This window comes from Cyprinus carpio, chromosome A12 (assembly GCF_018340385.1).
Source record: "Cyprinus carpio isolate SPL01 chromosome A12, ASM1834038v1, whole genome shotgun sequence".
In the NCBI taxonomy this organism is placed as follows: Eukaryota; Metazoa; Chordata; class Actinopteri; order Cypriniformes; family Cyprinidae; genus Cyprinus; species Cyprinus carpio.
Window position 1 is genome coordinate 25,739,262 of NC_056583.1, and position 26,604 is coordinate 25,765,865.

The 26,604-nt window shown below is 33.5% G+C and overlaps 1 protein-coding gene across 1 annotated transcript in view; it reads right to left on the bottom strand.

Moving 5' to 3' along the window:
- Nucleotides 1–5,622: 5,622 nt before the first annotated feature.
- The window catches only part of pald1a (phosphatase domain containing paladin 1a), a 62,242-nt gene continuing 41,260 nt past the window's right edge, over nt 5,623–26,604 (bottom strand). Inside the window, 2 exon segments of the mRNA XM_042768189.1 lie at nt 5,623–6,211; nt 16,002–16,157. Coding sequence (XP_042624123.1) covers nt 6,062–6,211; nt 16,002–16,157 — 306 coding nt within the window. The 3' untranslated portion in view covers nt 5,623–6,061.

The window sequence follows — 26,604 nt, forward strand, 5'->3', positions numbered from 1 at the left end:
AATAAAAATGTCAAAAATAATGACTGTTTTCAAACTGGTTTCCCAGAACACACCCCCGTCAGTCATTGGTCGGTTAAACACATAGCCCCGCCCCCAAACTCATGCCATTGGTTGAGCCAGAAGTTGACATGCGACCCGCTCAAACTATTTAAACATCTAAAAAAAGACATTTCCACAATTCTTTGAAATCTGACCGTACACTATCAAATAAGCAGCACAGTTTGTTTCCCGCCATCATTCTGAGGTACGTCTGTAAGATTAACATGTAAACATGCGCTGGCATTTATTAGTCACCATATGAATGCTAATTCAGACAGAGCTGATATAAAGAGAAAATAACAGCAGGGAATAACATTTACAGAACAAAAGATCACATATACATGTGAAGACAGCACTGTGTGCTGAGACTTAATCAATTATTCATAGAAAAAATGATCGTTAAAAGCCTTTATTTCATACAGTTGTCCCACAGTGGCTGATAAAAGCTCTTTACGCTGCTGAGCGGAGCTTTAGCTATCATTCATTCAATCCTTAACGCTGTGAAGTATTCAGAGGACCACAGGCCTGAACAACCTTCACTTTTCATCGATTTTTAAACCCGTTTCATCTTTCAAGCAGGGCTTTGTTGGAGAAACAGATCAACCAAACACAGGTTTCAGCTGTTTTTACTGATGTGAAGTCAGTGGGACCCAAAACAACACGCCACGCATTTTCACTGCATGGGTCGTTAAAAAAGACACTGAGAAGTTTGGACAGCATCTTCTTCTGTATTGCAAGTGATTCTGACTGAACTTTCGTTTTGAGACAGGTTTCTCTCAACTCTCCACTGTCTCTAAATGAGATATTTTTTAGCATGTTTTTAATGTTTTTTCTCTGTGTTATTATCATCCATTTCCACATGTGTTGTTCATGTACATTTGCAGGTTCTGAACACTTTTGAGCTCTGTAATTGTAAGACATGAATATATAACAGTCTTTCAGCAATATGCTCTGCAATATACTCTATAGATTATAATTTCAATATTACCTGAAGCTCATTTTAATCATCTTTTGAAATGTTGCCATATCAAAACTGATTTTTGTCATTTGATCAAAGAGGGTAAAAATAAAAAATAAAATATTTTAAAAATAAAATAAAATAAAATAAAATAAAAAAATGTAATTTAATTTAATTTAATTTAATTTAATTTAATTTAATTTAATTTAATTTAATTTAATTTAATTTAATTTCAATACTCACCCAATATTCGGATTTGGCATCAACAAATATGAGTTTTCAATTACTATTTAATAATTTCTACAACAAGTGAACTAAGCTTACTCTAGTATAACTGTAGATAATATGGTTTTACATTTTAATTAAAATGGTTACTTTATTATTATTATTATTATTATTAACAATAATAATAATAATACATTAATAAAAGTAACCAATATTAATATAAATTATTTTTGTTATTATTAAATATATTACATTTATTTATTTGCTTGTTTGTTTGGAAAAATGCACATTAATGCATATCTGTATAAAATACAAACTTTAAACCAAATTACGGCAACATTAGTGAAACTATACAAACACAGACATACAATACATGACGATCAAATATGATTTCTTAATCTTGATTATAGTTTTGATATGTGTTAACCACAGACATGGATAAACCATAGCTCAATAGCTCAATGTTTATTTATTTTTTTATTTATTAATTGTATTTTTAGTAAATTTGCTTTTTGTTTGAATTATATTTAAAAAAATAAATTTAAGTTCTATTTTTATTATACTATGTGCAGCTAAATGTATCAAATAATGTACGTTCAAGTTAATTACGAGTTATTCACACTGAAAATGACTCTTGTATGTAAATTAATTATGCTAATGAAGCTAGAGTGACACTCGGTTGGTTTGACTGAACAAACTGACCTTTTAAGTTAGTTATTTTAAGTTTCACTAATAAGTGGCAGATCACCGGTGCTATAAGTGAGCCGCCGTGTTTCTACATAACATATAAAGTCATTTTATAGCGTGACCCATGAAAGCCAGACGTGATGTGTGTTGGTTCTCTAATGGTGAAGATGTCAAGGTGTGACGGCTGAAGCTTTAATTAGCAGCGCAGAAGGTTTCGCCGTCGTGGTCCTCGAGGGGAAGCGTGGAGTTCAGCGCTGGTCTCCTCTCAATGCAGCTCTTTGTTTGGCCTCGTCTTCACGTCTCTCTGAAGCGCCGGCTCCGGTTTCAGCTCTGAGAGGATCTCAGAGGATCTGGAAAGCATTTCAAAGCACTGGCCGCCATAGCGTCCACAGAAGAGCTTATCTGCAGATGCTGGCCGATACAGTGGGCCACGCTCTCAACAGCAGCACAAGCACACATTTACTCCTTCCTGGAAGACATCAGAGGGACACGTTAGTTATTAGGAGCATAAAAGACTGAAGGTCAGTCTCTCAGCAAGACGTTTTGACATGAATAAACGTACACTACCGGTCAAAAGTTTGGGATCAGAATGATTTTTTATGTTTTTTACAGGAGTCTCTTCTGCTCATCAAGGCTGCATTTATTTGATTAAAAATACAGGGAAAAAATTTGATATTGTGAAATATTATTATGATGTAAAATAATGTTTTTCTTTTTTAATATACATTGAAATCAAATTTATTTCTGTGATGCGCAGCTGTATTTTCAGCATCATTACTCCAGCCTTCAGTGTCACATGATCTTCAGAAATCATTGTCATTGTTAAATCATCATAAAAACCTCAACAGCCAATCAGAATCTGACTTAAAAGAGCGCAGAAACAGCTCTGTTCACAGCGACTCATTTCGGTTCATGTCTCTTTAAATGCTAATGAGTTCTGCTGACCCCGCCCCTCTCTTCAACAGGAGATGTGTGAATATATCCATATATGGCTCGGAGGTGCTCTTATTCAAATAACTAGCTATCTACGCAGAAACAGTTTGCTTTATGAGAGTTTCAGACTTGGCCGTAATGAACTGCATGTGTGTTTTTAATCAGCTTTTCTGAGCTGGCAGACACGTCAGAAACCTAACTAAAAGCAAAAAAAAAATAAACAAAAAAAAACAATAAATAAATAAAAGTGCAAATTTCATCCGATGTCCCCTTTAAGAGTGTATAACGATAACTATAAAGGTTTAAAAATCAACACTATAATTATAAAAGTCCAATGCAATGCAGTACCAAAATAATTGTGCAAATGTAAACAAACCTACAGAGTTTGACACATGACCTTTGACACCTGCAACAAACCATACAGGAAGTGTTTATTTAGCTGTTCTAACTACATGATACATGGTTTATTGTTCTGAAACATTGGCATCATTCTCCTGCTCCTCACCATTGAGAAGCATTAATCTAGAACACCGTGATTGTCGAGAAGGTTTTTTGTCATTAGCTGATTAAGCACATCCTCATCTAAACCGCTCTAAACATGTTTACATGACTTTATGTGTATCAGCAAATATTTACAAACCCCAAAGCTGCAGCAGAACCCGCCGGCACGTCTCACAGACATTACTCTCATGTTTGCATGGTTGCAGGACTTCCTCTGAAACCACAGGACAAAAAAAAATCACATCCTTTATGTCTGTGAGTTACTGTAAGCAATATTTTTTTAATAGCATGCAAGAAATGTTGCCAGGCAGATATCAGTGAAACAGGCGTCTTTAGAGAAATCACATCCGTCTGAGAATGCACAAAATAACTGACAACTGAGTGGTAACATTTAGTGGAAGATTGTAAGATTGAACAGTTTCTGAAGAAAATAAAAAGTGGTGCTTCCCGCCATGATGTTGTGTGGTTGCCAGGTTGTTTCCCATCTCAAGTGAAGAGTCTCTCTGTGATCTTCTGCTCTCTCTTCAATGTGCATGCGTGGGATTTTTCACCTGTTTTATGGTTCAGCAGGAGTAAATTACACTTGATTACATTTTATTAAAGGAATAGTTCACCCGAAACTGAACATTTTTTGAAAATGTGCTCACCCTCAGTTCATCCGAGATCAGGATGAGTTTGTTTCTTCATCAGGTCTGAAAGAATGTAGCACTGCATCAGTGTCTCAGCAATGGATGCTCTGCAGTGAATGGGTGCCGTCAGAATGAGAGTCCAAACAGCTGATAAAAACATCACAATAATCCAATCTGCACAGATCAAGCACAGTTTACAAGCCAAAAGAGCTCTAAACAAATACGTGGATGGGTTTTGATATGCGAGACAACAGGAGATGGACCTTTTCACTGGAGGAAGTGTTATTTATGGAACGTCATACTTTTATGAATGGATTTGTTTCTTACAAACACACAGCTTTAGTCTTCTCCAGATGTTAACTGATGGACTGGAATGGTGTGTATTACTTGTGGATTATTGTGATGTTTTAATCAACTGTTTTGACTCTCATTGTGACGGCACCCATTCACTGCAGAGCATACATTGCTGAGACACTGATGCAGTGCTACATTTCTACAAACCTGATGAAGAAACAAACTCATTCTAATCTCAGATGTCCTCCGGATGAACACATTTACAGGTTTTGGGCTGATCTATTCCTTTAATGCTGAATGGGTTTATTCTATATTGCTTGTCTTGTACTTTTATGATTGTTACTTTGTTAAAAGCACCTATAAATAAAATTCATTACTTTATTATTTATCACTAGTACTGGTGAGGATTGACTTGGGAAACTCACCAGTATTTCAGCATGCTGTGTTTGTGCTTTACCAAAGTGTATTTCGCTTCGAGTTGCATGTGTTTTGTCTCTGCGCAGAATTCAGGCTCAACCACACGATGACATCACAGAAAACGCCCCCCTTTCAGCTCAGGAGCGCATGGCTCGTCCTTTCCACTTTTCCACAGACAATTAAAAACCACAAGCCTCTGAAGCCCCTCTAATGAGAGTCTGATGCAAAGCATGTCCTGCTCCGCACCTCCCAGAATACAGCAAGACGCTGCAGCATGACTCCAGATGCCAAACGCTTCTAGAAATATGTTATAGCTGTTTACACGCAAAGACCCATGCCCCATGGATACATGTGCATACTAGTATAAACACTTCCTGCTGCCAACTAAACTTCTTTACTCAATCTATAATATTTATTTTTCCTATAGAACAGAAATTAGCAGAAAGATGCAAAATTATTTAAAATAGAAAATAAATCAGGCATAATTTTATATGAACAAAAAATAAGAATGGATACATTTGGAATTGCATACCAGCCTGTATTTTTATTTATTTATTTTGAGTACCATTGCTATACTATTGTAGCTTTTGTTAATATTTTAAATTATGAAATTTTATATATTAAATATTAAAAAAATATTTTATTTTTTATATTTTTTTGTTTTAGTTTTATTAATTTTGTGTTTGTCATTTTTATTTATTTTAAATGTGTATATATAGTTTTAATTAAATTTAAAATGTTTGTTTTATTTTTAATTTATTTAATAATAGCACTTCTTCAAACTAAAAAAATGAGAAAAATTGCCTTTGCAACTAGCTGAATAAAAAGCTATTTTTATTTCAGTTAATATGTTTATTTCAGTAATACAATTGTTCTCCTTCAAGATCCTATTAAAAGAAATGAGTCACAGATTCAGCAGTCAATTAATGTACACATTCCTGTTACGAAAGCATTTTAATGGAGACCACCTTTATGAAAGTCTTCATTATGAAAAACTCGCATTTATAAAACAAACATCATAGTTCCTGCAGCCTTCAAATGTTAAAAAAAGAACAGAGTGAATAAACTATACAAGCAAATGCACGTCAAATAATCACCTAAAGCTAAATGTGATGTAAAAAGAGTCCTGTTAAATTAAAAATAGGTTAATAATAGATGTGAGAGACCTGCACAGAAAGAGAAAATAGCCACAAATGACATTTATAAATGAGCATCCACAGGCGAGAGCTCATGAATATTCATGCAACATCTGATCATCTTGTGTTCTCATTAAAAGTTCCTCACAGTGGGTTTAAGATCTAGTCCTTTATACTTCAGCTGCTGGATGCTATTGGTCAAAAACAGGAGGACTGTTAACAGCAGATTCCATGAGCATTTCTCAGATGAATTCTCCTCTGAACGGGAGCCCGTGGCGGTTCTGCTGTTGCCAACGGTGACGGAGACGACAGAGGGTTGAGTCTTTCAGGTCCTCAAACTCAGAGAAGCCCAACTGATTCAACAGCTCATAAACTCCAGCCTGAGCCGCCACCTGAACACAAAACACACAGACACACAATTCAGAGAAAGTTCATTCAGTACTGGACAGGATTGTGCTTCACTCCGACTCAAATTCCAGTCCGGTCTTTCTGTGTGACGTGGCCAGGTCAGTCCATGTTCTGACTCATGAAGCTGTACTGGTGCCTGACCCGCTTCTTGGCTCCAGAGAGGCCATTGGGGATGGCTTGAGCCAGTGAACTGGTGACATCTGGTCTTGACGGGGTGAACGAGCGGCAACACGTGAACACAAGAACACAATATAAAGCAGCACAGCCGGCCGGGTTTACTTTGGCTCTGTTGACACGAGCAGTAAAACCAGCAGAAAACACTCAATCAACATCTATCTATCCATCCATCCATCCATCCATCCATCCATCTATCTATCTACTTATCTATCTATCCATCCATCTATCCATCCATCCATCTGAATATTGCATATCTATGGAAGCAGATTAGTCTCAAATATAATTCACGCAAAAAACACGATTCACACATGCGTAGACAATTTCACATGCATGAAACCTAATTCACGTACACACAAAAAAAATTCACGTGCGTGAAAAAAAAAAAAAAAAAATCACAAAAAGCAATTCACATGCGCAAAATAAAATTATATATTCATAAAATACATTTCACAAATGCAAAACACAATTCGTAGATATACAACTGTGCACAAAAACCTTAAAAATGTACGAGTGTCTGAATGTGCAAATCGTTTTTTTACTACGAATCCACTCGGATTTGTGTGTGTGTGTTTTTGAGACTTTCCTGGCAGAGCTCTCTTCCCACGTGGGTCTGTCTTACTCTTTAGCCAATCAGATGCGAGCTTACCATTCAACCAATCATATCATAAGCCACTGAGAGTGCATTCAAGGAGCACGATTCTGCGCACCTTTTGCAATATGGATTAATTAGAACGGAAATTTAAGCCTTTACATAAGTAATCCCATAGAAAGTAAAAGAAATGGACACAGCGACCCAATTGGAACTCAATTGAGACAACTGAAGCCCATTTTTAGCGATTTTTAGCACTTCCGTTTTTGACGCGCAGACTCAAACTAAGGAAGCTTCTGCCATTATTGTGACTTCATCTGAACATGTGCAAAACTACTCTCCTTGAATGCACTCTCATTCGTTTTTTGCGTGAATTATATTTGAGACTAATCTGCTTCCATATCTATCTGTCTAACTATATATCAGTTTGTCCATCTGTCTGTCTGATTACATATCTATCGATCCATCTAACTATATCTCCATCTGTCTGCAGTATCTAAACATCCAACTATATATCTATTTATCTATCTCTAGCCCTTTTCACACTGCACTGTGCTTGAAAATTGCTGGATCTCCTTCTGTGTGAACGCATCGATCCCGGGTTGGGGACCTAGTAACATTGCCGGGTTCAGTCCCGGAACGAGCTCTCCCAGAACCAATGCCGTAAAGTGTGTGTCGCAGTGATGACACACATTATCGTGTGACTCTTTCACCAGGTATTTTGAAGGCAGAGCCACGTTGTGACAAAAAGATGTGTGCAAACTGTAACAGAGAACAGATAGCTCCTCACTATCCGCGCTGAAGCTGAGATCGTTCGCCAGCTTAAGTGAAAGTTAACGCACTTAGCATTTTCGACTCGTACATTACACGTCACACCCTGATGTCACGTTTCATTACGGGACCTTTACGGGTTGTGTGTGAAATCACTGGCAGTGTGAATGAACTAAAATCTAACGATCCGGGAACAAACCAAAATACAAATAACCGGGAACAACTGCCGGGACACATTACCGTGTATTATCCGGAATCTCAGTGTGAAAGGGGCTTTCTAACTATATATCCATCTGTCTGCAGTATCTATCTATCTATCTATCTATCTATCTATCTATCTATCTATCTATATCTATCCAACTATATCTATCTATCTATCTATCTATCTATCTATCTATCCATCCAACTATATCTATCCAATTATATCTATCTATCTATCCATCTATCTATCCAACTATCTATCTATCTATCTATCTATCTATCCATCCAACTATCCATCTATCTATCTATCTATCTATCTATCTATCTATCTATCTATCTATCTATCCATCCATCTATCCAACTATATCTATCTATCTATCTATCTATCTATCTATCTCTATCTATCTATCTATCTATCTATCTATCCAACCATCTATCTATCTATCTATCTATCTATCTATCTATCTATCTATCTATCTATCTATCTATCTATCTATCTATCTATCTAACTATCCAACTATCTATCTATCTATCTATCCAACTATCTATCTATCTATCTATCCAACTATATCTATCTATCTATCTATCTATATCTATCTATCTATATCTATCTATCTATCTATCTATCAATCTATCTATCCAACTATCCAACTATCTATCTATCTATCTATCTATCTATCTATCTATCTATCTATCCATCCAACTATATCTATCCAATTATATCTATCTATCTATCTATCTATCTATCTATCTATCTATCTATCCAACTATCTATCTATCTATCTATCTATCTATCTATCTATCTATCTATCTATCTATCCATCCAACTATCCATCTATCTATCCAACTATCCATCTATCCATCTATCTATCCATCTATCTATCTATCTATATCCATCTATATCTACCTATCTATCTATCTATCTATCTATATCTATCTATCTATCTATCTATCTATCTATCTATCTATCTATCTATCAACTATCTATCTATCTATCTATCTATCTATCTATCTATCTATCTATCTATCTATCTATCTATCTATCTATCTATCTATCTATCCATCCAACTATATCTATCTATCTATCTATCTATCTATCTGCAGTATCTATCCATCCAACTATATATCTATCTATCTATCTATCTATCTATCTATCTATCTATCTATCTAACTATCCAACTATCTATCTATCTATCTATCTATCCAACTATCTATCTATCTATCTATCCAACTATATATCTATCTATCTATCCAACTATATCTATCTATCTATCTATCTATCTATCTATCAATCCATCCATCTATCCATCTATCTATTCAACTTACCATCTATATATCTATCTATCCATCTATCTATCCAACTATCCAACTATCTATCTATCTATCCATCTATCTATCTATCTATCTATCCATCTATCTATTCAACTATTCATCCAACTATCAACCAACCAAACAAACAACCTATCAACCAAGCAACCAAACAACCAACCTACCAACCAATCCAACAACCAATCTATCTATCTATCTATCTATCTATCTGCAGTATCTATCCATCCAACTATATATCTATTTATCTATCCGTCTAACAATATATATCCATCCGCCTGCAGTATCTATCTATCCATCTATCATCTATCTATCTATCCATCCATCCATCCATATATATATCCATCTGTCTGCAGTATCTATCTATCAACTATATATCTATTTATCTATCCGTCTAACTATATATCCATCTGTCTGCAGTATCTATCCAACTATATATCTATTTATCTAGCCATCCGTCTAACTATATATCCATCTTTCTGTCTGTCTTATTATATATCTGTCTATCTATCCATCTTTCAAGTATATTATATATTGTGTGTCTATCTATATCTATCTTACCATTCATGTGTCTAACCATCTATAAGCCTATCTATCCATCTGTCCTCTAACTACATAATGCTCTGTCTATCTGTCGATCTATCCTTCTGTCTATCATAGTCTTTCCAAGAATGCATCTACTGTTCTATCCGTCCGTCGATTCATCTGTTTCTCTGTACATCTAGACAGTGCCTAGTAACTCCCTAGCAACCACTCAGAGCACCTTAGTGACAGCTTGTTAATGCAATATACACAGACCCATAAACGCTTTGGACAAACTTTCCTCCTCTAGCCACATACAGTTGTTTTTGTTCCGTGATCTCTAATTGTTGTCTCGTGGATCATCTGGCCAAATCATAAATGAGAGTTTATGCCACGAGGCGCAGCTGGATTACGGTTTTAAACACTCAAGGTACCCACGATTCCCTGCGTCAGTTGCGAACGGGATCTGGATCGACTCCCACCAGCAGCTATAAAAATAACAAACACTGGACACAATGAGAAAAGAGTGCAGACAAACACACAGCCGCAGTAAAAGCAGAGCCACCGCAGATGTTATGAGAGCAGAACGCCATCCGTTATCCTCTGCTGCTCTTTATAGCCAGAGAAATCTCGACAAACACACGATATTAGCAGCTGTAAATCTCCTGACAAACACACTGTCTGCAGAGAGACACAATATCAGCTCAAACGCCTGATCACATGACCTTAAAGGATCGGTTCACTAAAAATCATTGTACCAAAAAGCACAGAAGAAAGATCGAAATAATTAATTCTGACTGCCATTTACTTTTAATAAAAGAGACAGGATCATTTGTCGCTGATGGGTAAATCGAAGTGCACATATAAACAGAGATCTGTACCAATGTATATCGACCTCTGAGACCTCGAACCCCCTCTGAATGTGCTGACCAGTGTTGTGTAAGAGAGAGAGAGGTCAGAGAGCTGACGCTTGACCCCGGCTGACCGATGACCCGGTCAACAGGACACTCACAGCGGCTGATGAACATGACACCAGGACGAAAGCATCTGGATTTCAATGCATTTCACCAAGGAACACACCGAACTATAGAGAGCACTAGCTGAGGAAAGCTTGTAAACAGACTTTGATGTTGGCTCCACAAAGCCTTGTTCGAAAGTTTTTGAAATAATGCATTATAAAGGTATTCATAATGCACATTGTAATGCATTGCATCTTTTCATAAATAATTGTAACTAAAGTTCAAATGCACTATAATATTCGAAGGTTTGTTCGTCGTGTTTTAATGCATCATACTTTCTAAAGGTGTAACAATATGGTTTACAATTAAAAGGTGCATTACAGGGCTGATTAATGCATTCAAAATACTTTTATAATTATGCAAATTCATTATTTTCCTAAAAATAATTTGAATAAATACATGTCATATATCAAATGGATCTACAATATGTCCTTTATAAGAAACCCATTTCATTTTAATGAAATTCACTAGATTTTTTGAGTTTTGGTGTTTGAAAGACCAAAAATGTCAGGTGGTGCGACCGTCCGAACATACAAGCAGAGAACAAAACTGAGATATAAATGTTAATTTTCTCAATAAAATTCTTAAACAAATATTTTGGCATGATTTTATGTTAAATTCCTTATAAATGAGGGTAAATAGTGTATCGGTCCTATTTCAAAACTATTCTAATACTTAAACTTTTGTCCGAAAAATTTACTTCTACTAATGTCAGGGAGAGCGACCAACATAAAAATGCAATTTTATGCAATGTTCCTTTAAGAAAACCATGTGACAGCATATGACATCACACAGAAGACTCCAGAGGACCCCTTTGATGCAGTAACAAGGTTAGTCAAGATAATTTGAAAATTATAAAAAATGACAATTTTGATTAATGATGAGGTAAATTAAAATTACAATTTCAAGTGGTATGACTCCTGGAAAACTTTGAAAATGTGTTGTTATTATAAAAATGTGTATTTGATTGAAAAAATGCATGTATAACCTTGAGCACTTGGTCAAACATTTGTATAGGCGTCCAAGTTAATGCCTGTTAGATTTGAATTGAGTTTGAAATGTCAGGTGGTGCGACCAATGTGTCAGGTGTCGCGACCAGAGTTACAGTTAAACCAACTTAAAAAAAGTCATGTTAATTCATGTTTTTGAAAATATTAAATACATTTTAATAAAGACAGGTGTGTGGCTTTCCTAATGAAGTCCAATCAGTATAATCAAACACAGCTGGACTCAAATGAAGGTGTAGAACCATCTCAAGGATGATCAGAAGACATGGACAGCACCTGAGTTAAATATAAGAGTGTCACAGCAAAGGGTCTGAATACTTAGGACCATGTGATGTTTCAGTTTTTCTTTTTTAATAAATGTGCAAAAATGTCAACAATTCTGTGTTTTTCTGTCAATATGGGGTGCTGTGTGTACATTAATGAGGAAAAAAAATGAACTTGCAAATGGCTGCAATATAACAAAAAGTGAAAAATTTAAGGGGGTCTGAATACTTTCCGTACCCACTGTATATATTTTTTATGCATCATTATTTTTTACATTTAGTTTAAATCACTTCCGTGAACTGATTTGATCCCGTTTCTAGTCAGTGCAGATGATAGATAGTTTTTTGATACAGACAGACAGTGAGTGTAAGTGTGAGGAGGATATTCTCATTCTGTTTGCTTCATTCAGTTCCTCAGATAAGAGTCAATGTGCAGCGCAGCGATAAAACCTAATGAAGTCTCATTTCAGCTTGGAAGGCCATGGACTCCTGAGCCCTGACCGATAACAAGAGCTTTTCATGTGGACTCGAGAGGCTCTCAGTGGGTTCCTCAGACGCCTTACTTCAGCTCCTCTAATGCCATTCTCCTCCAGATCAGTAGCACGGATTGAGTTGTTGACCAATTATAAGTCACTTTGGATAGAAGCTGAACGGATAATTCAGTGGTTCTTCACATATTTTAATTATATTTATAATACATATATATTTATAATACATATATTATATGTATTAATTTATATTTTTATTATATTTATAATACACTATATATATATATATATATATATATATATATATATATATATATATATATATATATATATATATATTTAAACCGTTTCAATCCCTCCCCAACCAAAATTGAAATAGAGTACATAAAGTACATAAATAAAAAAATAAAAATAAAATAAAAAACCTGTGTTTTCTGTCAGAATATACTGTCCTATCCTAATAAAAAGGCAAAATTGCAAAAACAATTAAATAAAATACACAAATATTATATATATATATATATATATATATATATATATATATATATACACTGTATATATATATACTGTATATATATATATATATATATATATATATATATATATATATATATATATATATATATAATATATATATATATATATATATATATTTATATTTATTTATTTATTTTGCAGTTTCAGTCAATCCCCAACCAATCTGGAACAGACTGCCGTAAAAAATAAAATAAAACTAAAAAAAATAAAAAATTCATAATATATTAAAAGTATATATTAATATAAAATTTAATATATAAATTAAAAAATAAGAATATAAATTATTGTAAATTATTTTATTTTGGCATTATGAATGTTGCCATGGAACTGAATAATACATTCACGTTTTCATCGAAATATTACAACTAATAAACCATAAATTCAGTAAATTATAAACCATAAATTATTTCACTCTTTTCATTTAGTAACTCACTGAATGGTGTTTAAAGGCCTCGTGTTGGGCCGGTTTGAAACGAAGCGCCGTGGGTTTGTTCAGCTCTGAATCTTCAAAGTGGAACGAGCCGCAGTGAAGACAATCCTGCATTATAAAAACACGAACACGTCGGAACGATCCCTGTGAAAACACACGCCGCAGAAGAATGCCTCCGTGATTTTAGCACGACTCTTTCTGGATGGAGAAATCTGAGAGTCATCCAGACTTTAGATGACAAATGCATTGAAGAGATGAACAACTCCTCTAAAATGCACCATATTAATTATTGCAAATGCAGATTTAAATTATAACAGGACAGTTTGTAGTCTAATTAGTGCTTGAATTATATTTGGCTCAACAACTGATTATTATTATTATTATTATTATTAAAACAAGCTAAAGCATGCTAGCAATGTGTTAAATCATGTTATTGTAATCTTTCTGGCATGCAATAATTGTTTCCTTTTTTTTAAACTGAGGAACTAGTCAAAAGATGTGCTGTTAATCTACAGCATGTCAGTGGAGTGAAACTGTATTTAACCCAGAATATTCCTTTCATACGTGTTGGGTTATAGTCACATTGGAGCCAGAATCCAATAACAGACTGTGATTATTGATTAGACACGGAGTCAGGAGAGAAATCAGGACAGATGTTCGCTGGGAACATGACAATGATGAGGATTCTTCCAGGTTAGTTTAGTTCAACTGAACATGTTTCTACCATCAGATCAAGAGTTTATAGAGACTTTATCACAGCTGGTGTTAAACAAAGCTCAGTTTAAGAACTGGTTCTTCGTTCGCTGAAGTGCAGGACTGGAAGAGAATAGTAAAGCATCAGGGAAAAAGCACAATAATCCATGCAGGGGGGAAACACTCATTTGTTTGGAATGGCAGTAAATTCCAGACTTTACCGTGAGCCACAGCTGGCCTCACACACACACACACACACACACACACACACACAGCAGACCTCGTGAAACTGTGTGTGAAGCAGCGGCGCTCTCAGTGATGTTAGAATAAGCTTGTAAATTCCAGGGGCCACGTCCAAATGAAGCGATGGCTACAGCTCGACAAGCACAAATTCACACGGGAGAACATTCACACAACAGCTGGACAAGTGCACACAACGCACGAAAACCTCTGATTCAGATCTCACTCCTGCTGATGAGTTACAGTATCATTAAACTTCACTAAGGTTTGTGAAGGACTTTTGAAATCAAGTGTGAAGCTGAAGGGAGATGAACACTAGGCTGGCTGATAACAGATTCACAAATACATAATGCAAATTTGGAAGTGTATAAATATATATATATTTTTTTGCATTTGATATTTAAGTAAGAGATGCTGTCTTAATGCTCACTAGTCGTGACATGGCACGGGGTGGCTGTGAAACCAAAACGAATATAACATTGATAAAATAAATATTTAATTAATATATATTTAATATAAAATTATAAAAACACTAACTAAATAAATATAAAAACTAATAAATATAAAATAATAATTCATGAAATAAAATAAAATAAAACATAATAAATAAATAAAATTAAAATACATTTTATATAATAAAATAAAATTTTACATACGCACATATATATGTGTGTGTGTGTGTATAAAGTAAAACAAAATAACAAATATAATATTAATAAAATAAAAATATATTTTATAGAAAATAAAATATAAAATAAAATTATATATGTGTGTGTGTGTGTGTAAATAAAGTAAAATAAAATAACAAATATAAAATTAATAAAATAAAATTATATGTGTGTGTGTACACACAAATAAAATGTAAAATTAAATTAATACAAAAATAAAAATACAAATAAGTATTACAAATAAATACAACATACTAATAAAATAAAAATAGATTTAATATAAAATTACAAAGAAATAATTTTAAAAAGACAATGAAATAAAAATATAAAATAAAATAAAAAGCACTAATTGATGCAATATTCATGTGGTTTAATCGCATTTTACCAGCAAAATCATATAAATATACCTTAAATATTAGCCAACTGTAATGTCATTGAGTTTTTTGGAATACTGATCAGACAGATAAAATACTCCAGAACTCACCCAAAAACAGTATCTGTTTAGTTCTGGTGATATCAGAGTTTCAGCAGAGTTTAGTTCTGCTTTGCATGATCACAAAACAAACAAAAACAAAGAAAAATATGCACACTAAAAAAATAAATTTTCCTACGCTACGTAGGCTTTTATAAAGAAAAAAAAAAAATAATGGATAGAACGACTCACCATATTTACATATTTGTACTGTTCGTGAGGAAACAAAATAATTACGCTGATGTGACACTGTAAAAAGACAATGCACTTTTTGACAATACAGGGCTAAACGGAACCTTTCCAGAGAGAGAGTTTGGATCTAAAGCATACGTTTCCAGCCGATGCAGCAGTAAATGCTCCTCTGATCTCACCTGCAGCATCCAGTCGCTGAAGGAGCGCTGCCACGAGTCTCTCTTCTCCAGGTGCAGGTACGTGTTGAAGAGGATCAGGTACATGTAGCGCTCCAGATACAGCAAACTCTTCAGCATCAGAGCCTGGATCTCCGTCTCACATTTACAGCTCTTGATCTGTCAGACGACACAAAGAAGAGCCATAAACCTCCAACAATCACCTGAGCATCAAGCAGCTGCACTGTATCGCACAAAACAGAGAAATGGTGCAGGTATCACTGGTGGACTTGACTACATTATTCAGGTTTTTGTACTTTATCAGAGCATTTTTATTTTGGGAAACATTTATTTTTTAATGAAACTGTTGAAATGTTTCACAAAATGCACTGAATGATTCATTCAAAATGAAGATATAATATGTGGTTATATACAATTTACATTTGAGATACAATTGCAGCTGTTCTTGAGTCACTGATTCAAATAAAAATAATACGAACTAAAAACAAAACAAAAAAATAAAAAAAAAAAAAAATAAAAAAAAAACCAAATTATGAATACAAAATAAAAACAAAAAACATATAATGATGTCCAAATGAATGTCCAATTCATAAATGAATTGATTCTTTGTTATTAACCTGTTGAATCAGTTCACTAATCAAACTGAATGATTCACTGGCGAATAGAACTGAGCTGAGCTGAAGTAAACAACTCACCGATTCAATGATCCGTTTGAGACTGTCATCATGTCTGACTTTTATTATTGATTGTTGTAAATGAAAATCATATATACTGTAGGTCATGCCATTAGAAAACTTAATAGACAAAACAAGAATACAAAATAAAATAAAAATATATAATATAAAAAAAAATATATATATTTCTGCAGTATTCATGTGGCTTAATTGCCTATTACCAACAAAATATATATATATATATATATATATATATATATATATATATATCATTAAAAAAATATATATATTTCTGCAGTATTCATGTGGCTTAATTGCCTATTACCAACAAAATCATATCAAATACACCTTTCATTAAAAAAGAAAAAAAGATTTGTGAACGAGCTGATTCTTTTCAGTGAACCTGTAGAATCGATTTGATTCACTGGTGAAAATACAACTAAATGATTCATTGGCGAATCAAACTGAGCTGTTCTAGAGTCAACAACTCACCGATTCAATGATCCGGTTGAGACTGTCATCATGTCTGACTTTTAGTATTAATTATTGTAAATGGAAATCTTATTCAGGTCATCACTGACGATTATTTGTGAACTGTAATATGGGGAGCTGTTTAAGCTTATTGTGTCCATATTTGTGCGTTAAACTTTTGCGTTAAAACCATAAAAAATAAATCCCCATGCATCTTCCTCGCTGCTGTAGCAGTTTCAAATGACATAAAACTAGTGTATTTAACATAGCTGCTTTATAAAAATGTGTAAATAAAAAACAAAATAAAACAAAAACTAAAATAATTAAATTAATAAATAAAAAAAATAATAAATTTTTTGTTTAATACAAATTTAAATAAAAATAAATATGAAAAATGTATACAAAATATAAAATAAAAGAAATAAAAAAAAATATATCAAATAAAAACATAACACCAATTGCTTTAATGTACATGTGGCTTGATAGCACGCTTTGGTAATAAAATAAAACATTTGCTTATTTTCAGATCAATACATATTAAATGTCTGCACTAAATTTCTTTATTGACTAGTGCTGGACAGAATAAATAATAACAATGCTTTTAATATTCGAGTATATAAAAAGTACTCAATTAGGGTATCTGTATTTTTACACAAGTTCACAAAACTCTAATGATGATTAAACAATTATGTAAAGTTATGCTGATTTGCCCCACGTATGTGTTCAATTATGTATTTAAAAAAAAAAAAACTTCTGCAAGCCTCATTAAGTAAAAAACACATTGCATGTGTAAAACCGAGTCCCTGGATCCCAACAATGTAATCGTTTTAAAAAAATGAATTAATGGCATCCCGCTGACTCCGTAATCCTGTGCTTTTATAAATGAGATCAGAGTAATTTATGCAGGCGGCGGGAGATTAATTTTGCCATAATATGTAGTCTTTACTCAAACTGTTCCAACAAAAGAAACTGCAGAGCATAAAAAGGCCAATTACACGCACAGCCAGAGAGCGAACGCACAATAACGGCCAATTAATTTACTTTAGAAAGCTCAAGTCGTACACTTTCACTTCTTCAATAAAAGAAGAGAATTCAAGGGATTCAGCTGTAGCTACTCTAGCATTGTGCTTTTAATGTTATAAACTCAATATCATTGATTCTCATCAGCTGGATGCATACTGGGGTGAAACTGGGACAAATCGATCACCATTGTTTTTCAATCCAATCCAATGCATGCATGATTCAGTAGAGTCTGCTTTAGTGGAGTCTGTCAACAAAATGCAATGTTATGCATGAAAGTGAGCATGCACAGACTGAAGCGCTTGTGTTTCGGACCTGTTCAAGTATCGAACGAATGAATGCAAAGATATTTCGGGGGGTTATTTAATGTTGCATCAAAAAGGTCAGACATAGAAATCTATATCAGATCCATAAAACAAGCTGACAGGATAATACTGTGCCATCTTGAACATGTGGATGTTCTGGGCTCGAACGAGCAAAATAATCAAAGATAAGAACTATTAAAGGCAGCTGTTTGTCTGGTTTTATGAGGTGAAATCATCCCTACGGTTAAATGAGCGCAGCAGCTGCTGAATAATAAATAAAGCCTCGGTGTGATTTAGATGGCGGTCTGAATCTGAATGGTGAAAGCAAACATCATTGTTCTGTTGAGGAGTTCTCACACTGCTGTGATTAACGACAGCAGAACACAGAAACTGACCACAGACAGACTGAACTAAGAATCTGAATTAGACATCATTGCATACAAGACGGGAAATACACTGCTATATCTTTATTTGCAAAGTTCAAAAGTTGCTGCAACTTCATACTCGTACATAAATAACTAGATAATCTGATTATACTTCTTTGACTATCCCTAGAAAGAAAACTGCTTATAGTCAAATGATTGGAATGGGCTACAAAAGCTTCAGTACTTCAGTCTGTGATTGAGAGCGGCTCGAGAGAGAAACCATTCTAATGAAGGGACGGAGATCAGCGAACCCTGGAGAGCAGCTTCAGCTGATAGAAGAGACACGCTCCTCTCCTCGTCAAACACTAAGAGGCTTTACTACACCAGAAACCACGACTGATGTGCTTTTAAGAGGATGGAGCTCATCATTGCTATTACAGGAAGGAGGTGATGCGGGTACGAGAGCCGCATGAACAAACATGCAGGACAAAACATTCAGGAACATTCTGTCATCGTCAACTCGTAATCCTCAAAACCAAAACACATTGATCCAAAACCAAAAATTAATGATAATAACAAAACTACCAAGCTTCCACCCTAAACCTCAATCTCATTCACACTTCTGCATTTTCAGATCTGATGCTTTCTTGACACGCTACTGATATCACACCTGCTTATGACTCTGCAAATTAAGCTGGGATTTTAATATAAAAATTACACATACTGCCTTTAAATTTAAATCTTCTAAAACTGGACTTACAGGCTACAATAAAGATGAAAGAATATAAATATAAAAATAAAATAAATTACATATATATATACACACACAAACACATGAAAAAAACAACAATTACAAAATTTTTTATATAATTATTTAAATTAAAAATGTGAATAAATTAAATAAAAAAAATGTAGTAATTTAAAATAAAATTAAACAAACCAACTGTAAAGTAACATTCATTTGCATTTTTTTAACAATACAAAACATTATTGTATCCCTAAAATTAAAATAAAAAAATAACAAAATTAGTTACATTTTATAAAACTATAATAAATTTAAATAAATTAACCAACCATGAAGAAACATTTGTGCTATTGTTGTAATCCCTAAAAATAAAATAAATAATATTAAAAAATTAAAATAACTAAAAATTTATTAAAATGTATTATATTTATTTAAATTTTTAAATAATATAATAAAATTTAATAAACCAACCAACTGTGAAGTAACACTTGTGTTAATTTTCAACAATCCAAAACCATTACTGTAATTCCTAAAATTGAAACATATAATATTTTAAAAATATTAACATAAAAATAAACAACTTAAAATTAATTACAATTTTAATACAATTATAATAAAATTAAATAAATCATTTTATTTAAAACATTTAAAAAAAATAATAAAAAAAATAAACATTTTTTGTGTTAATTCTCAACACTCATATCACACATGATCTCTACTGCTTTCAGATCTTGCAATGTAAAGAAAATGTAAAATCAAAAGAAACTCGAGGAATCACCACCAATAATGGCTCCACCCACTGATGCTGCTGTTGCCTGGATACCAGCAGTACAGGTATGATACCGTTACAGGTTCAACAGTTCATCAGCCAATCAGATGCTACCGTTATAATATGCGGATTATATAAGGTACTGAACACACAGGACTCTTCAGGGTAACAAAGAATTTATGAACGAGAAGGTCAAAGTGTGCAGCTGACCCCTGGAGGTCAAAGGTCATGGGGAAGACTTCACATTGTAAAGAGACCTGATGCTCCACAAACTCGAACCCAGACACTTCACTTCATCACCCTCTGAACCGCTCGGCTGACAGCAGTCCTGCCTGGGAACTTTTACAGATTAAAAACATGAAAATAACAGAGGAATCTGCTGACAAAGCTGCAAAATCAGAGTCAGACACCAAGTGTGCGGGATTCAAAGTCTGGAGAAGATCATGGCTGATTTAAGATGCCCCAGCAGCCTGAAACCCTCAATCATACTAATAAATGCAAAAACACATGCATTACAGAGATTTACCAAGCATTACCAAGCTGACAGTCAAAAGTTTGGCTGCATGAGAAATACATAAAATAAAAAATAAAAAAATTAAAAAAATTAAAAAAATTAAAAAAAAAAAATCACAAATTAAATAAATATTTTTAAAATTAATAAATAAAAATAAAAACATTTAAAATGAATACATTTAAATAAAAAGATAAAAATAAGTCAAAATTAAATTGAATGAATGAACAAACAAAAATTATAATTAAATATTTAAAATAAATATAAGTATATAAAAATAAATAAATAAAATAAAAAATACATCAAAATTAAAATAAACATTTAAAATAAGTACACTTAAAAATTAGTAAGCAAGCAAGTAAATGAATGATAAAGAGAGTAGTGAACTAATATTAGTCTCAGAGATCACACTGAGTGATGCTGACTGGCTTATATATACTGCATGCAAAAATAATTGTGTATGTACACAATAGTGAGATTACTGCAATGATTTACTCTTATTTTACCAATATTTTGCTGCAATTCGCTTGTACTCCAACAACACTACAAGAGGACCAGGCTGATAGTCGAAAGTTTAGCTATATGAGACCAGCCTTATGTTAGCATTAGCATGAAGTCCTCTGTGTTTACCGCATCGCTGTGTGGTCTGAATGTTAATATCTCACTCGGATGAAGTGTATTACAGCGTGTCTGTGCGTTACAGGGCAGAAGACGAGATCAACGACCTCGCTGAGATTAGGATCGCAGGGATCCTTCACTCACACATGAACAGAGACGCTGAAAAACTGAGGATGAATTCAATCAGAGACATAACGGAGCCCAAACATTTCAAACTTTACATTTAGACCTAAAAACCCAAGGAATCAAAATGATTCTATGAAGTGAGTCTAATAATACAAATTATTTCTAAAATAAAGGACATTTTTTAGCAGGGTTTGCATAAGGTTGGGAAGAAGAGCATGCCATACAATGCAAAGTGATGCAATGCAATGCGAAAAAAAACAAAAACCAATAAAATACAAAATAATGAAATGAAATAATAAAAAATAAAAAAATAAAAAAATATTATAAAATGCCCATAAAAAGAGCCCCAAAACGAGTTTGACATGTTTGGGTTTATGAGTTTATGGCCACCACAATAAGCTTTATATAAAAACAGAACAGTTTTATATATAGATATATTTATATATTAAGTTAATCATGCTTTTGTGTGTCTGTTTTTTGACAAAGTAGGGTTTGCATCAGGTTAGAAGTAGTATGTAATGCATGCAATGCAATGCAATAAAATAAAATAAAAATCACACCATTAAATGAGTTTGACACCATTGGGTTTACACTAGTATATGATCATTATAATTCCCTTCACATAAAAACAGAAGTCTATGATACGTCCTCATTCCAATGTGTGTATTCATTCCTGCACCATCATTACCAGTTGAGCCCTGCACTCCCAAGAGCCTGTGAATACTGAGGGGCCTCAAACACACACACACACACACACACACGGCTGCTGTGTGCTGCTTTGTGTCACTGATGTGTGTGTCTCCATCCTCACAAATTATTCTTCCTATATAAAAAAGCTCATATGAAGCGACACATTCCTTCGAAAAGGGTGAGAAAATCCACTCCAGATTTCTCAGATTCCCTCCGAACAGCACATTATTAAAGGGACCGTTCACGCCCACACAACTCTTCTGTCATCATTTACACTCGCTCCAAACCCACACGACCTTTCAGTTTGTTCAAAACAGGTTTTTAATAAGCTTAGATGTTTAGCAGAATCATGCTGCTCTTTTCAATACAATACACACAGATGATGAGCAAAACAACAACAACAAAACACTATAAAGATATCATAAAAGTAGTCCATATCAATCATTGAACAACTACACGTTTGTTCTTTAAAAAGAAATCTAAATCTATATCTAAACCAATTAAATCCTGTTTTTTGTTTTTTTTTAAGAAGTTAGTTTGCATTAGGTTAGGAAGAATGCAATGCAATGCCCTCTACATGAAATGAGACCGTTGCAATGCAAAAGATGAGAGCGATAGAGAGAGTGAAATGAGAAAGCAGTAGGTCAGGTGGTGTATGGCGGTGCATGAAGATGTTTGCTTTAGCCAGGCCTGTATTCATAAGCATGAACATGCACAGAGACTCATACATGCACAAACACGAACATACATGCATATGCACACAGACTGAACCAAACACACACTCCTCGTCTACATATACATTAACACACAGATGAAAATGAAAATGCAAATGCATATATGTGCACATAAAACATCACAACATATAATATTTGTATATATTATTATAATATATATTATTTAGAGCAGATATTGAAGAAAAAGCATTTTCAAAAAATAAAAAATAACAAAAAGAGGCTGAAATATAACTTTTTATTTGTCATTACATCACTCCCAGACTTACACTTGTGTTATTACAGAGTTTGGTGTTTTTACTATTTTTATTCCACTTTAGTACTACTACTACTACTACTACTACTATTACACACACACACACACACACTCACTCTCTCACACACACACAAAGTCTGGTTTACTATCCTTGTGGGGATATTCCATAGGCGTAATGTTTTTATACTGTACAAACTGTATTTTCTATCGCTCTACACAAACCTACACCTAACCCCAGCCCTTACAGAAACTTTCTGCATTTTAACAATCTCAGAAAAACTCATTCTGTATGATTTATAAGCTTCTGTACCCATGGGGACCTCAGTTTAGGTCCCCACAGTGACACAAGTCATCATGAGTCTGTGTGTTTCCAGGTTTAATTCCCACTGGGATAGAAAACATGTACACACACACAGACACACACACACACACACACACTGCGACGCACCACTGCACGTGGCGGGAAACACATTCCTTCCATTCCAGAAAGAAAAATGTGCACAGAGATCTGGAGTATTAACTGGAAGAAGAGAAGATGAACATTTTAATGGCACTTTCACAGTTACCTCACTGAATCTCAGCCCGCGGAGAAATAAACACCACGATTATGTCATGATTTATGAATTTCCACTCCAGCCCACAGACACCAGAGCCAGAGAAATGAATTCAATAATTCCAGCCGGGATTTGATGACTGGAATGCTGATCATGTGGACGGGAAGCGGCTGCAGTCTGACGGTCTTATTTCCTGAGAGAGATGACTGACAGCAGAGCTTCTGAAACACTAACTAAAGCAAGCAGAGATGCCCTGTGAAGGTAAAACAGTTCAGCTGCTAAAAACTCCTTGTGCCCCGTGCAGTCTCTCTTTATACACACACCACCACACGAAGGCTTGGGCTCTGGACGTTTTTGAAAGCAGCTCACCAAAGCTGCATTTATTTGATCAAAAATACAGTAAAATAGTAAAATATTATTAGAATCTAAAACAGCTGTTTTCTATGTGAATCTCTGTTAAAGTGTAATTTATTTCTGTGATGCGCAGCTGTATTTTCAGCATCATTACTCCAGTCTTCAGTGTCACATGATCTTCAGAAATCATTCTAATATGATGATTTGCTGCTCAAGAAACATTTCTGATTATTATCAATGTTGAGAACAGTTGTGCTGCACAATAGATACATTTTATTTTTCAGGATTCTGCTTCAGCCACAGAATAGAATAAAATAAAAAAAGGTAACTGACTTTTTCTCACAATTATGAATTTATATCTCGCAATTCTAACTTTTTTCTGTGAATTATGAATTTATGTCTTGCAATACTGACTTTTTTCCTTAAGAATTAATTTATATCTTGAGTTTCTGACAATTATTAATTTAAATCACAAAATTATACCTCACTATTCAGACAATTATTAACTTATAACTAACAAATAATATGACTCCATTCAGACTTTTTTTTTTCTGTGAATTATGAATTTATATCTCACAGATTCTGACTTTTTTCAGAGAATTATAAATTTATCTCAATTCTGACTATTTTCTCAGAATTATGAATTTATTTCTTGCCATTCTGATTTTTTTCTCAGAATTATGAATTTATATCCTGCATTTTTGACTTTCTTTTCTCAGAATTACGAGTTTTATTTATTAGTCACAATTCTGACAAAAAAAAAAAAAAAAAACTTTAGCTCACTTTTTTTTTTTTTTTTGCAACTTCAAGTTGACATCTCGCAATCGTGTTTCTATTTAGTCAATCCTGTGGCAGAAACAAGCTTCCATAGAACAGAACGTTCAAAAGAACAGCATTTCCTTCAAACAGAAATCTCTTGTGACACTATGACTTTTGAATCTGAACAATGAGACGGAGGCTGTAGTGTGGAAACAGGGCGAGTTTGTGTGATGTTGAAAGCCTTTCTATTGATGCTCGGAGCCATGCTCGCATTAAAAAGTCCAAAAGCAGCCAATTACCAGCACACAAAACATCAAGACGGGCCTGATGCGACGCCTCGGTGTGAAGGTGTTATTATCCCCAATGATTTCTGGTGAGAGGTCCAAACAAAAGGACCTTTATTTGGCCGCAGGGCTCGTCGGGAGTTACTGAGATTGATTTCTCCAAGAACACAATCAGTAAACATCACACACGTGCTTCGGTCGCACAACCGCATTGTTACCTGAAACATCCAACACACAGAAAACAGAAAATCTGACACCAACTACAAAACCGACAACACCCCAGATGGTCCAGATGCAATGAAGTCTCTACTGAAGTCTGTTACTGATGAAGACTCCTGATTCAAGCGTCGTGTTAAAGAGCAAACAAAACTGCGGGTTCAAGCAGAGAGAATGTTAGCATTAACTCCTCATGAACCTCCCGACACCTTTCATTTCCTGACAGAGCTTCAGCAGGAAAACTCACGGCAGAAAGATGCTTTACAGACTTCTGCTTCCGACAGAAATGGATTTTATGATACAGCACTCTGCAAAATTGTAATCAAATGTAAATACTAAAGTTTGTTTTCAAAGACCGTGTCTTTAATACCAGTGTATTTTGTCTCTTACTGCACTGGCGAATTTCGTTCATATTTAAAATACAAAGTATAAAATAAAATAAAATGAACAAAGATGTAATTAAAACACAGAATCATATACTTAAAATGAATGAATCAATGCAATAAGACAAAATACACTCATATTAAAGATTTGATCTATGAAAAGAAGTCTCATGCAGTAAATTTATGTTTGTGTATCAGAAAAAACATACAAAATAAGATACTTAATGTTTTTGATAACTAAAACCAAAAACTAAAACCATACATTTATTAAAAAAAATATTTATTCAGGTTTCGAAAATAAATGAAAATTAAAATTAGATTAGATTAGATTAAAAATTTACTTAAATTAAATTCGAAATCTCGTCTTGACAACAAAATTAAAAAATCTAACAACAAAAATAAAAAAAAAAAATATATAATAAAAAAACAATAAAAAAAAAAAAAATAAAAAAAATTAATAAAATTTTAAAAAAAAAGACTTAAAAAGAAAACTAAAAATATAAAAAAAAAAAAAAGCTAATTCAAAACAAATACTATAATAGTGTGTGTATTAATAAATATACATATATATTTTGCTGGAATATATATATATATATATATATATATCTAATATATATAGATATAATATATTATTTTTTTATTTTTTTTTGCTGGAAAATAATAAAAAAAATCCTAATAAAAATAAATATTATATTAGTTAATAAAGATAATATAATTTTAGAAAAAAAAATAAAATTGATTAAAAAAATATTAGATTAGTTAAATCAGATAAACT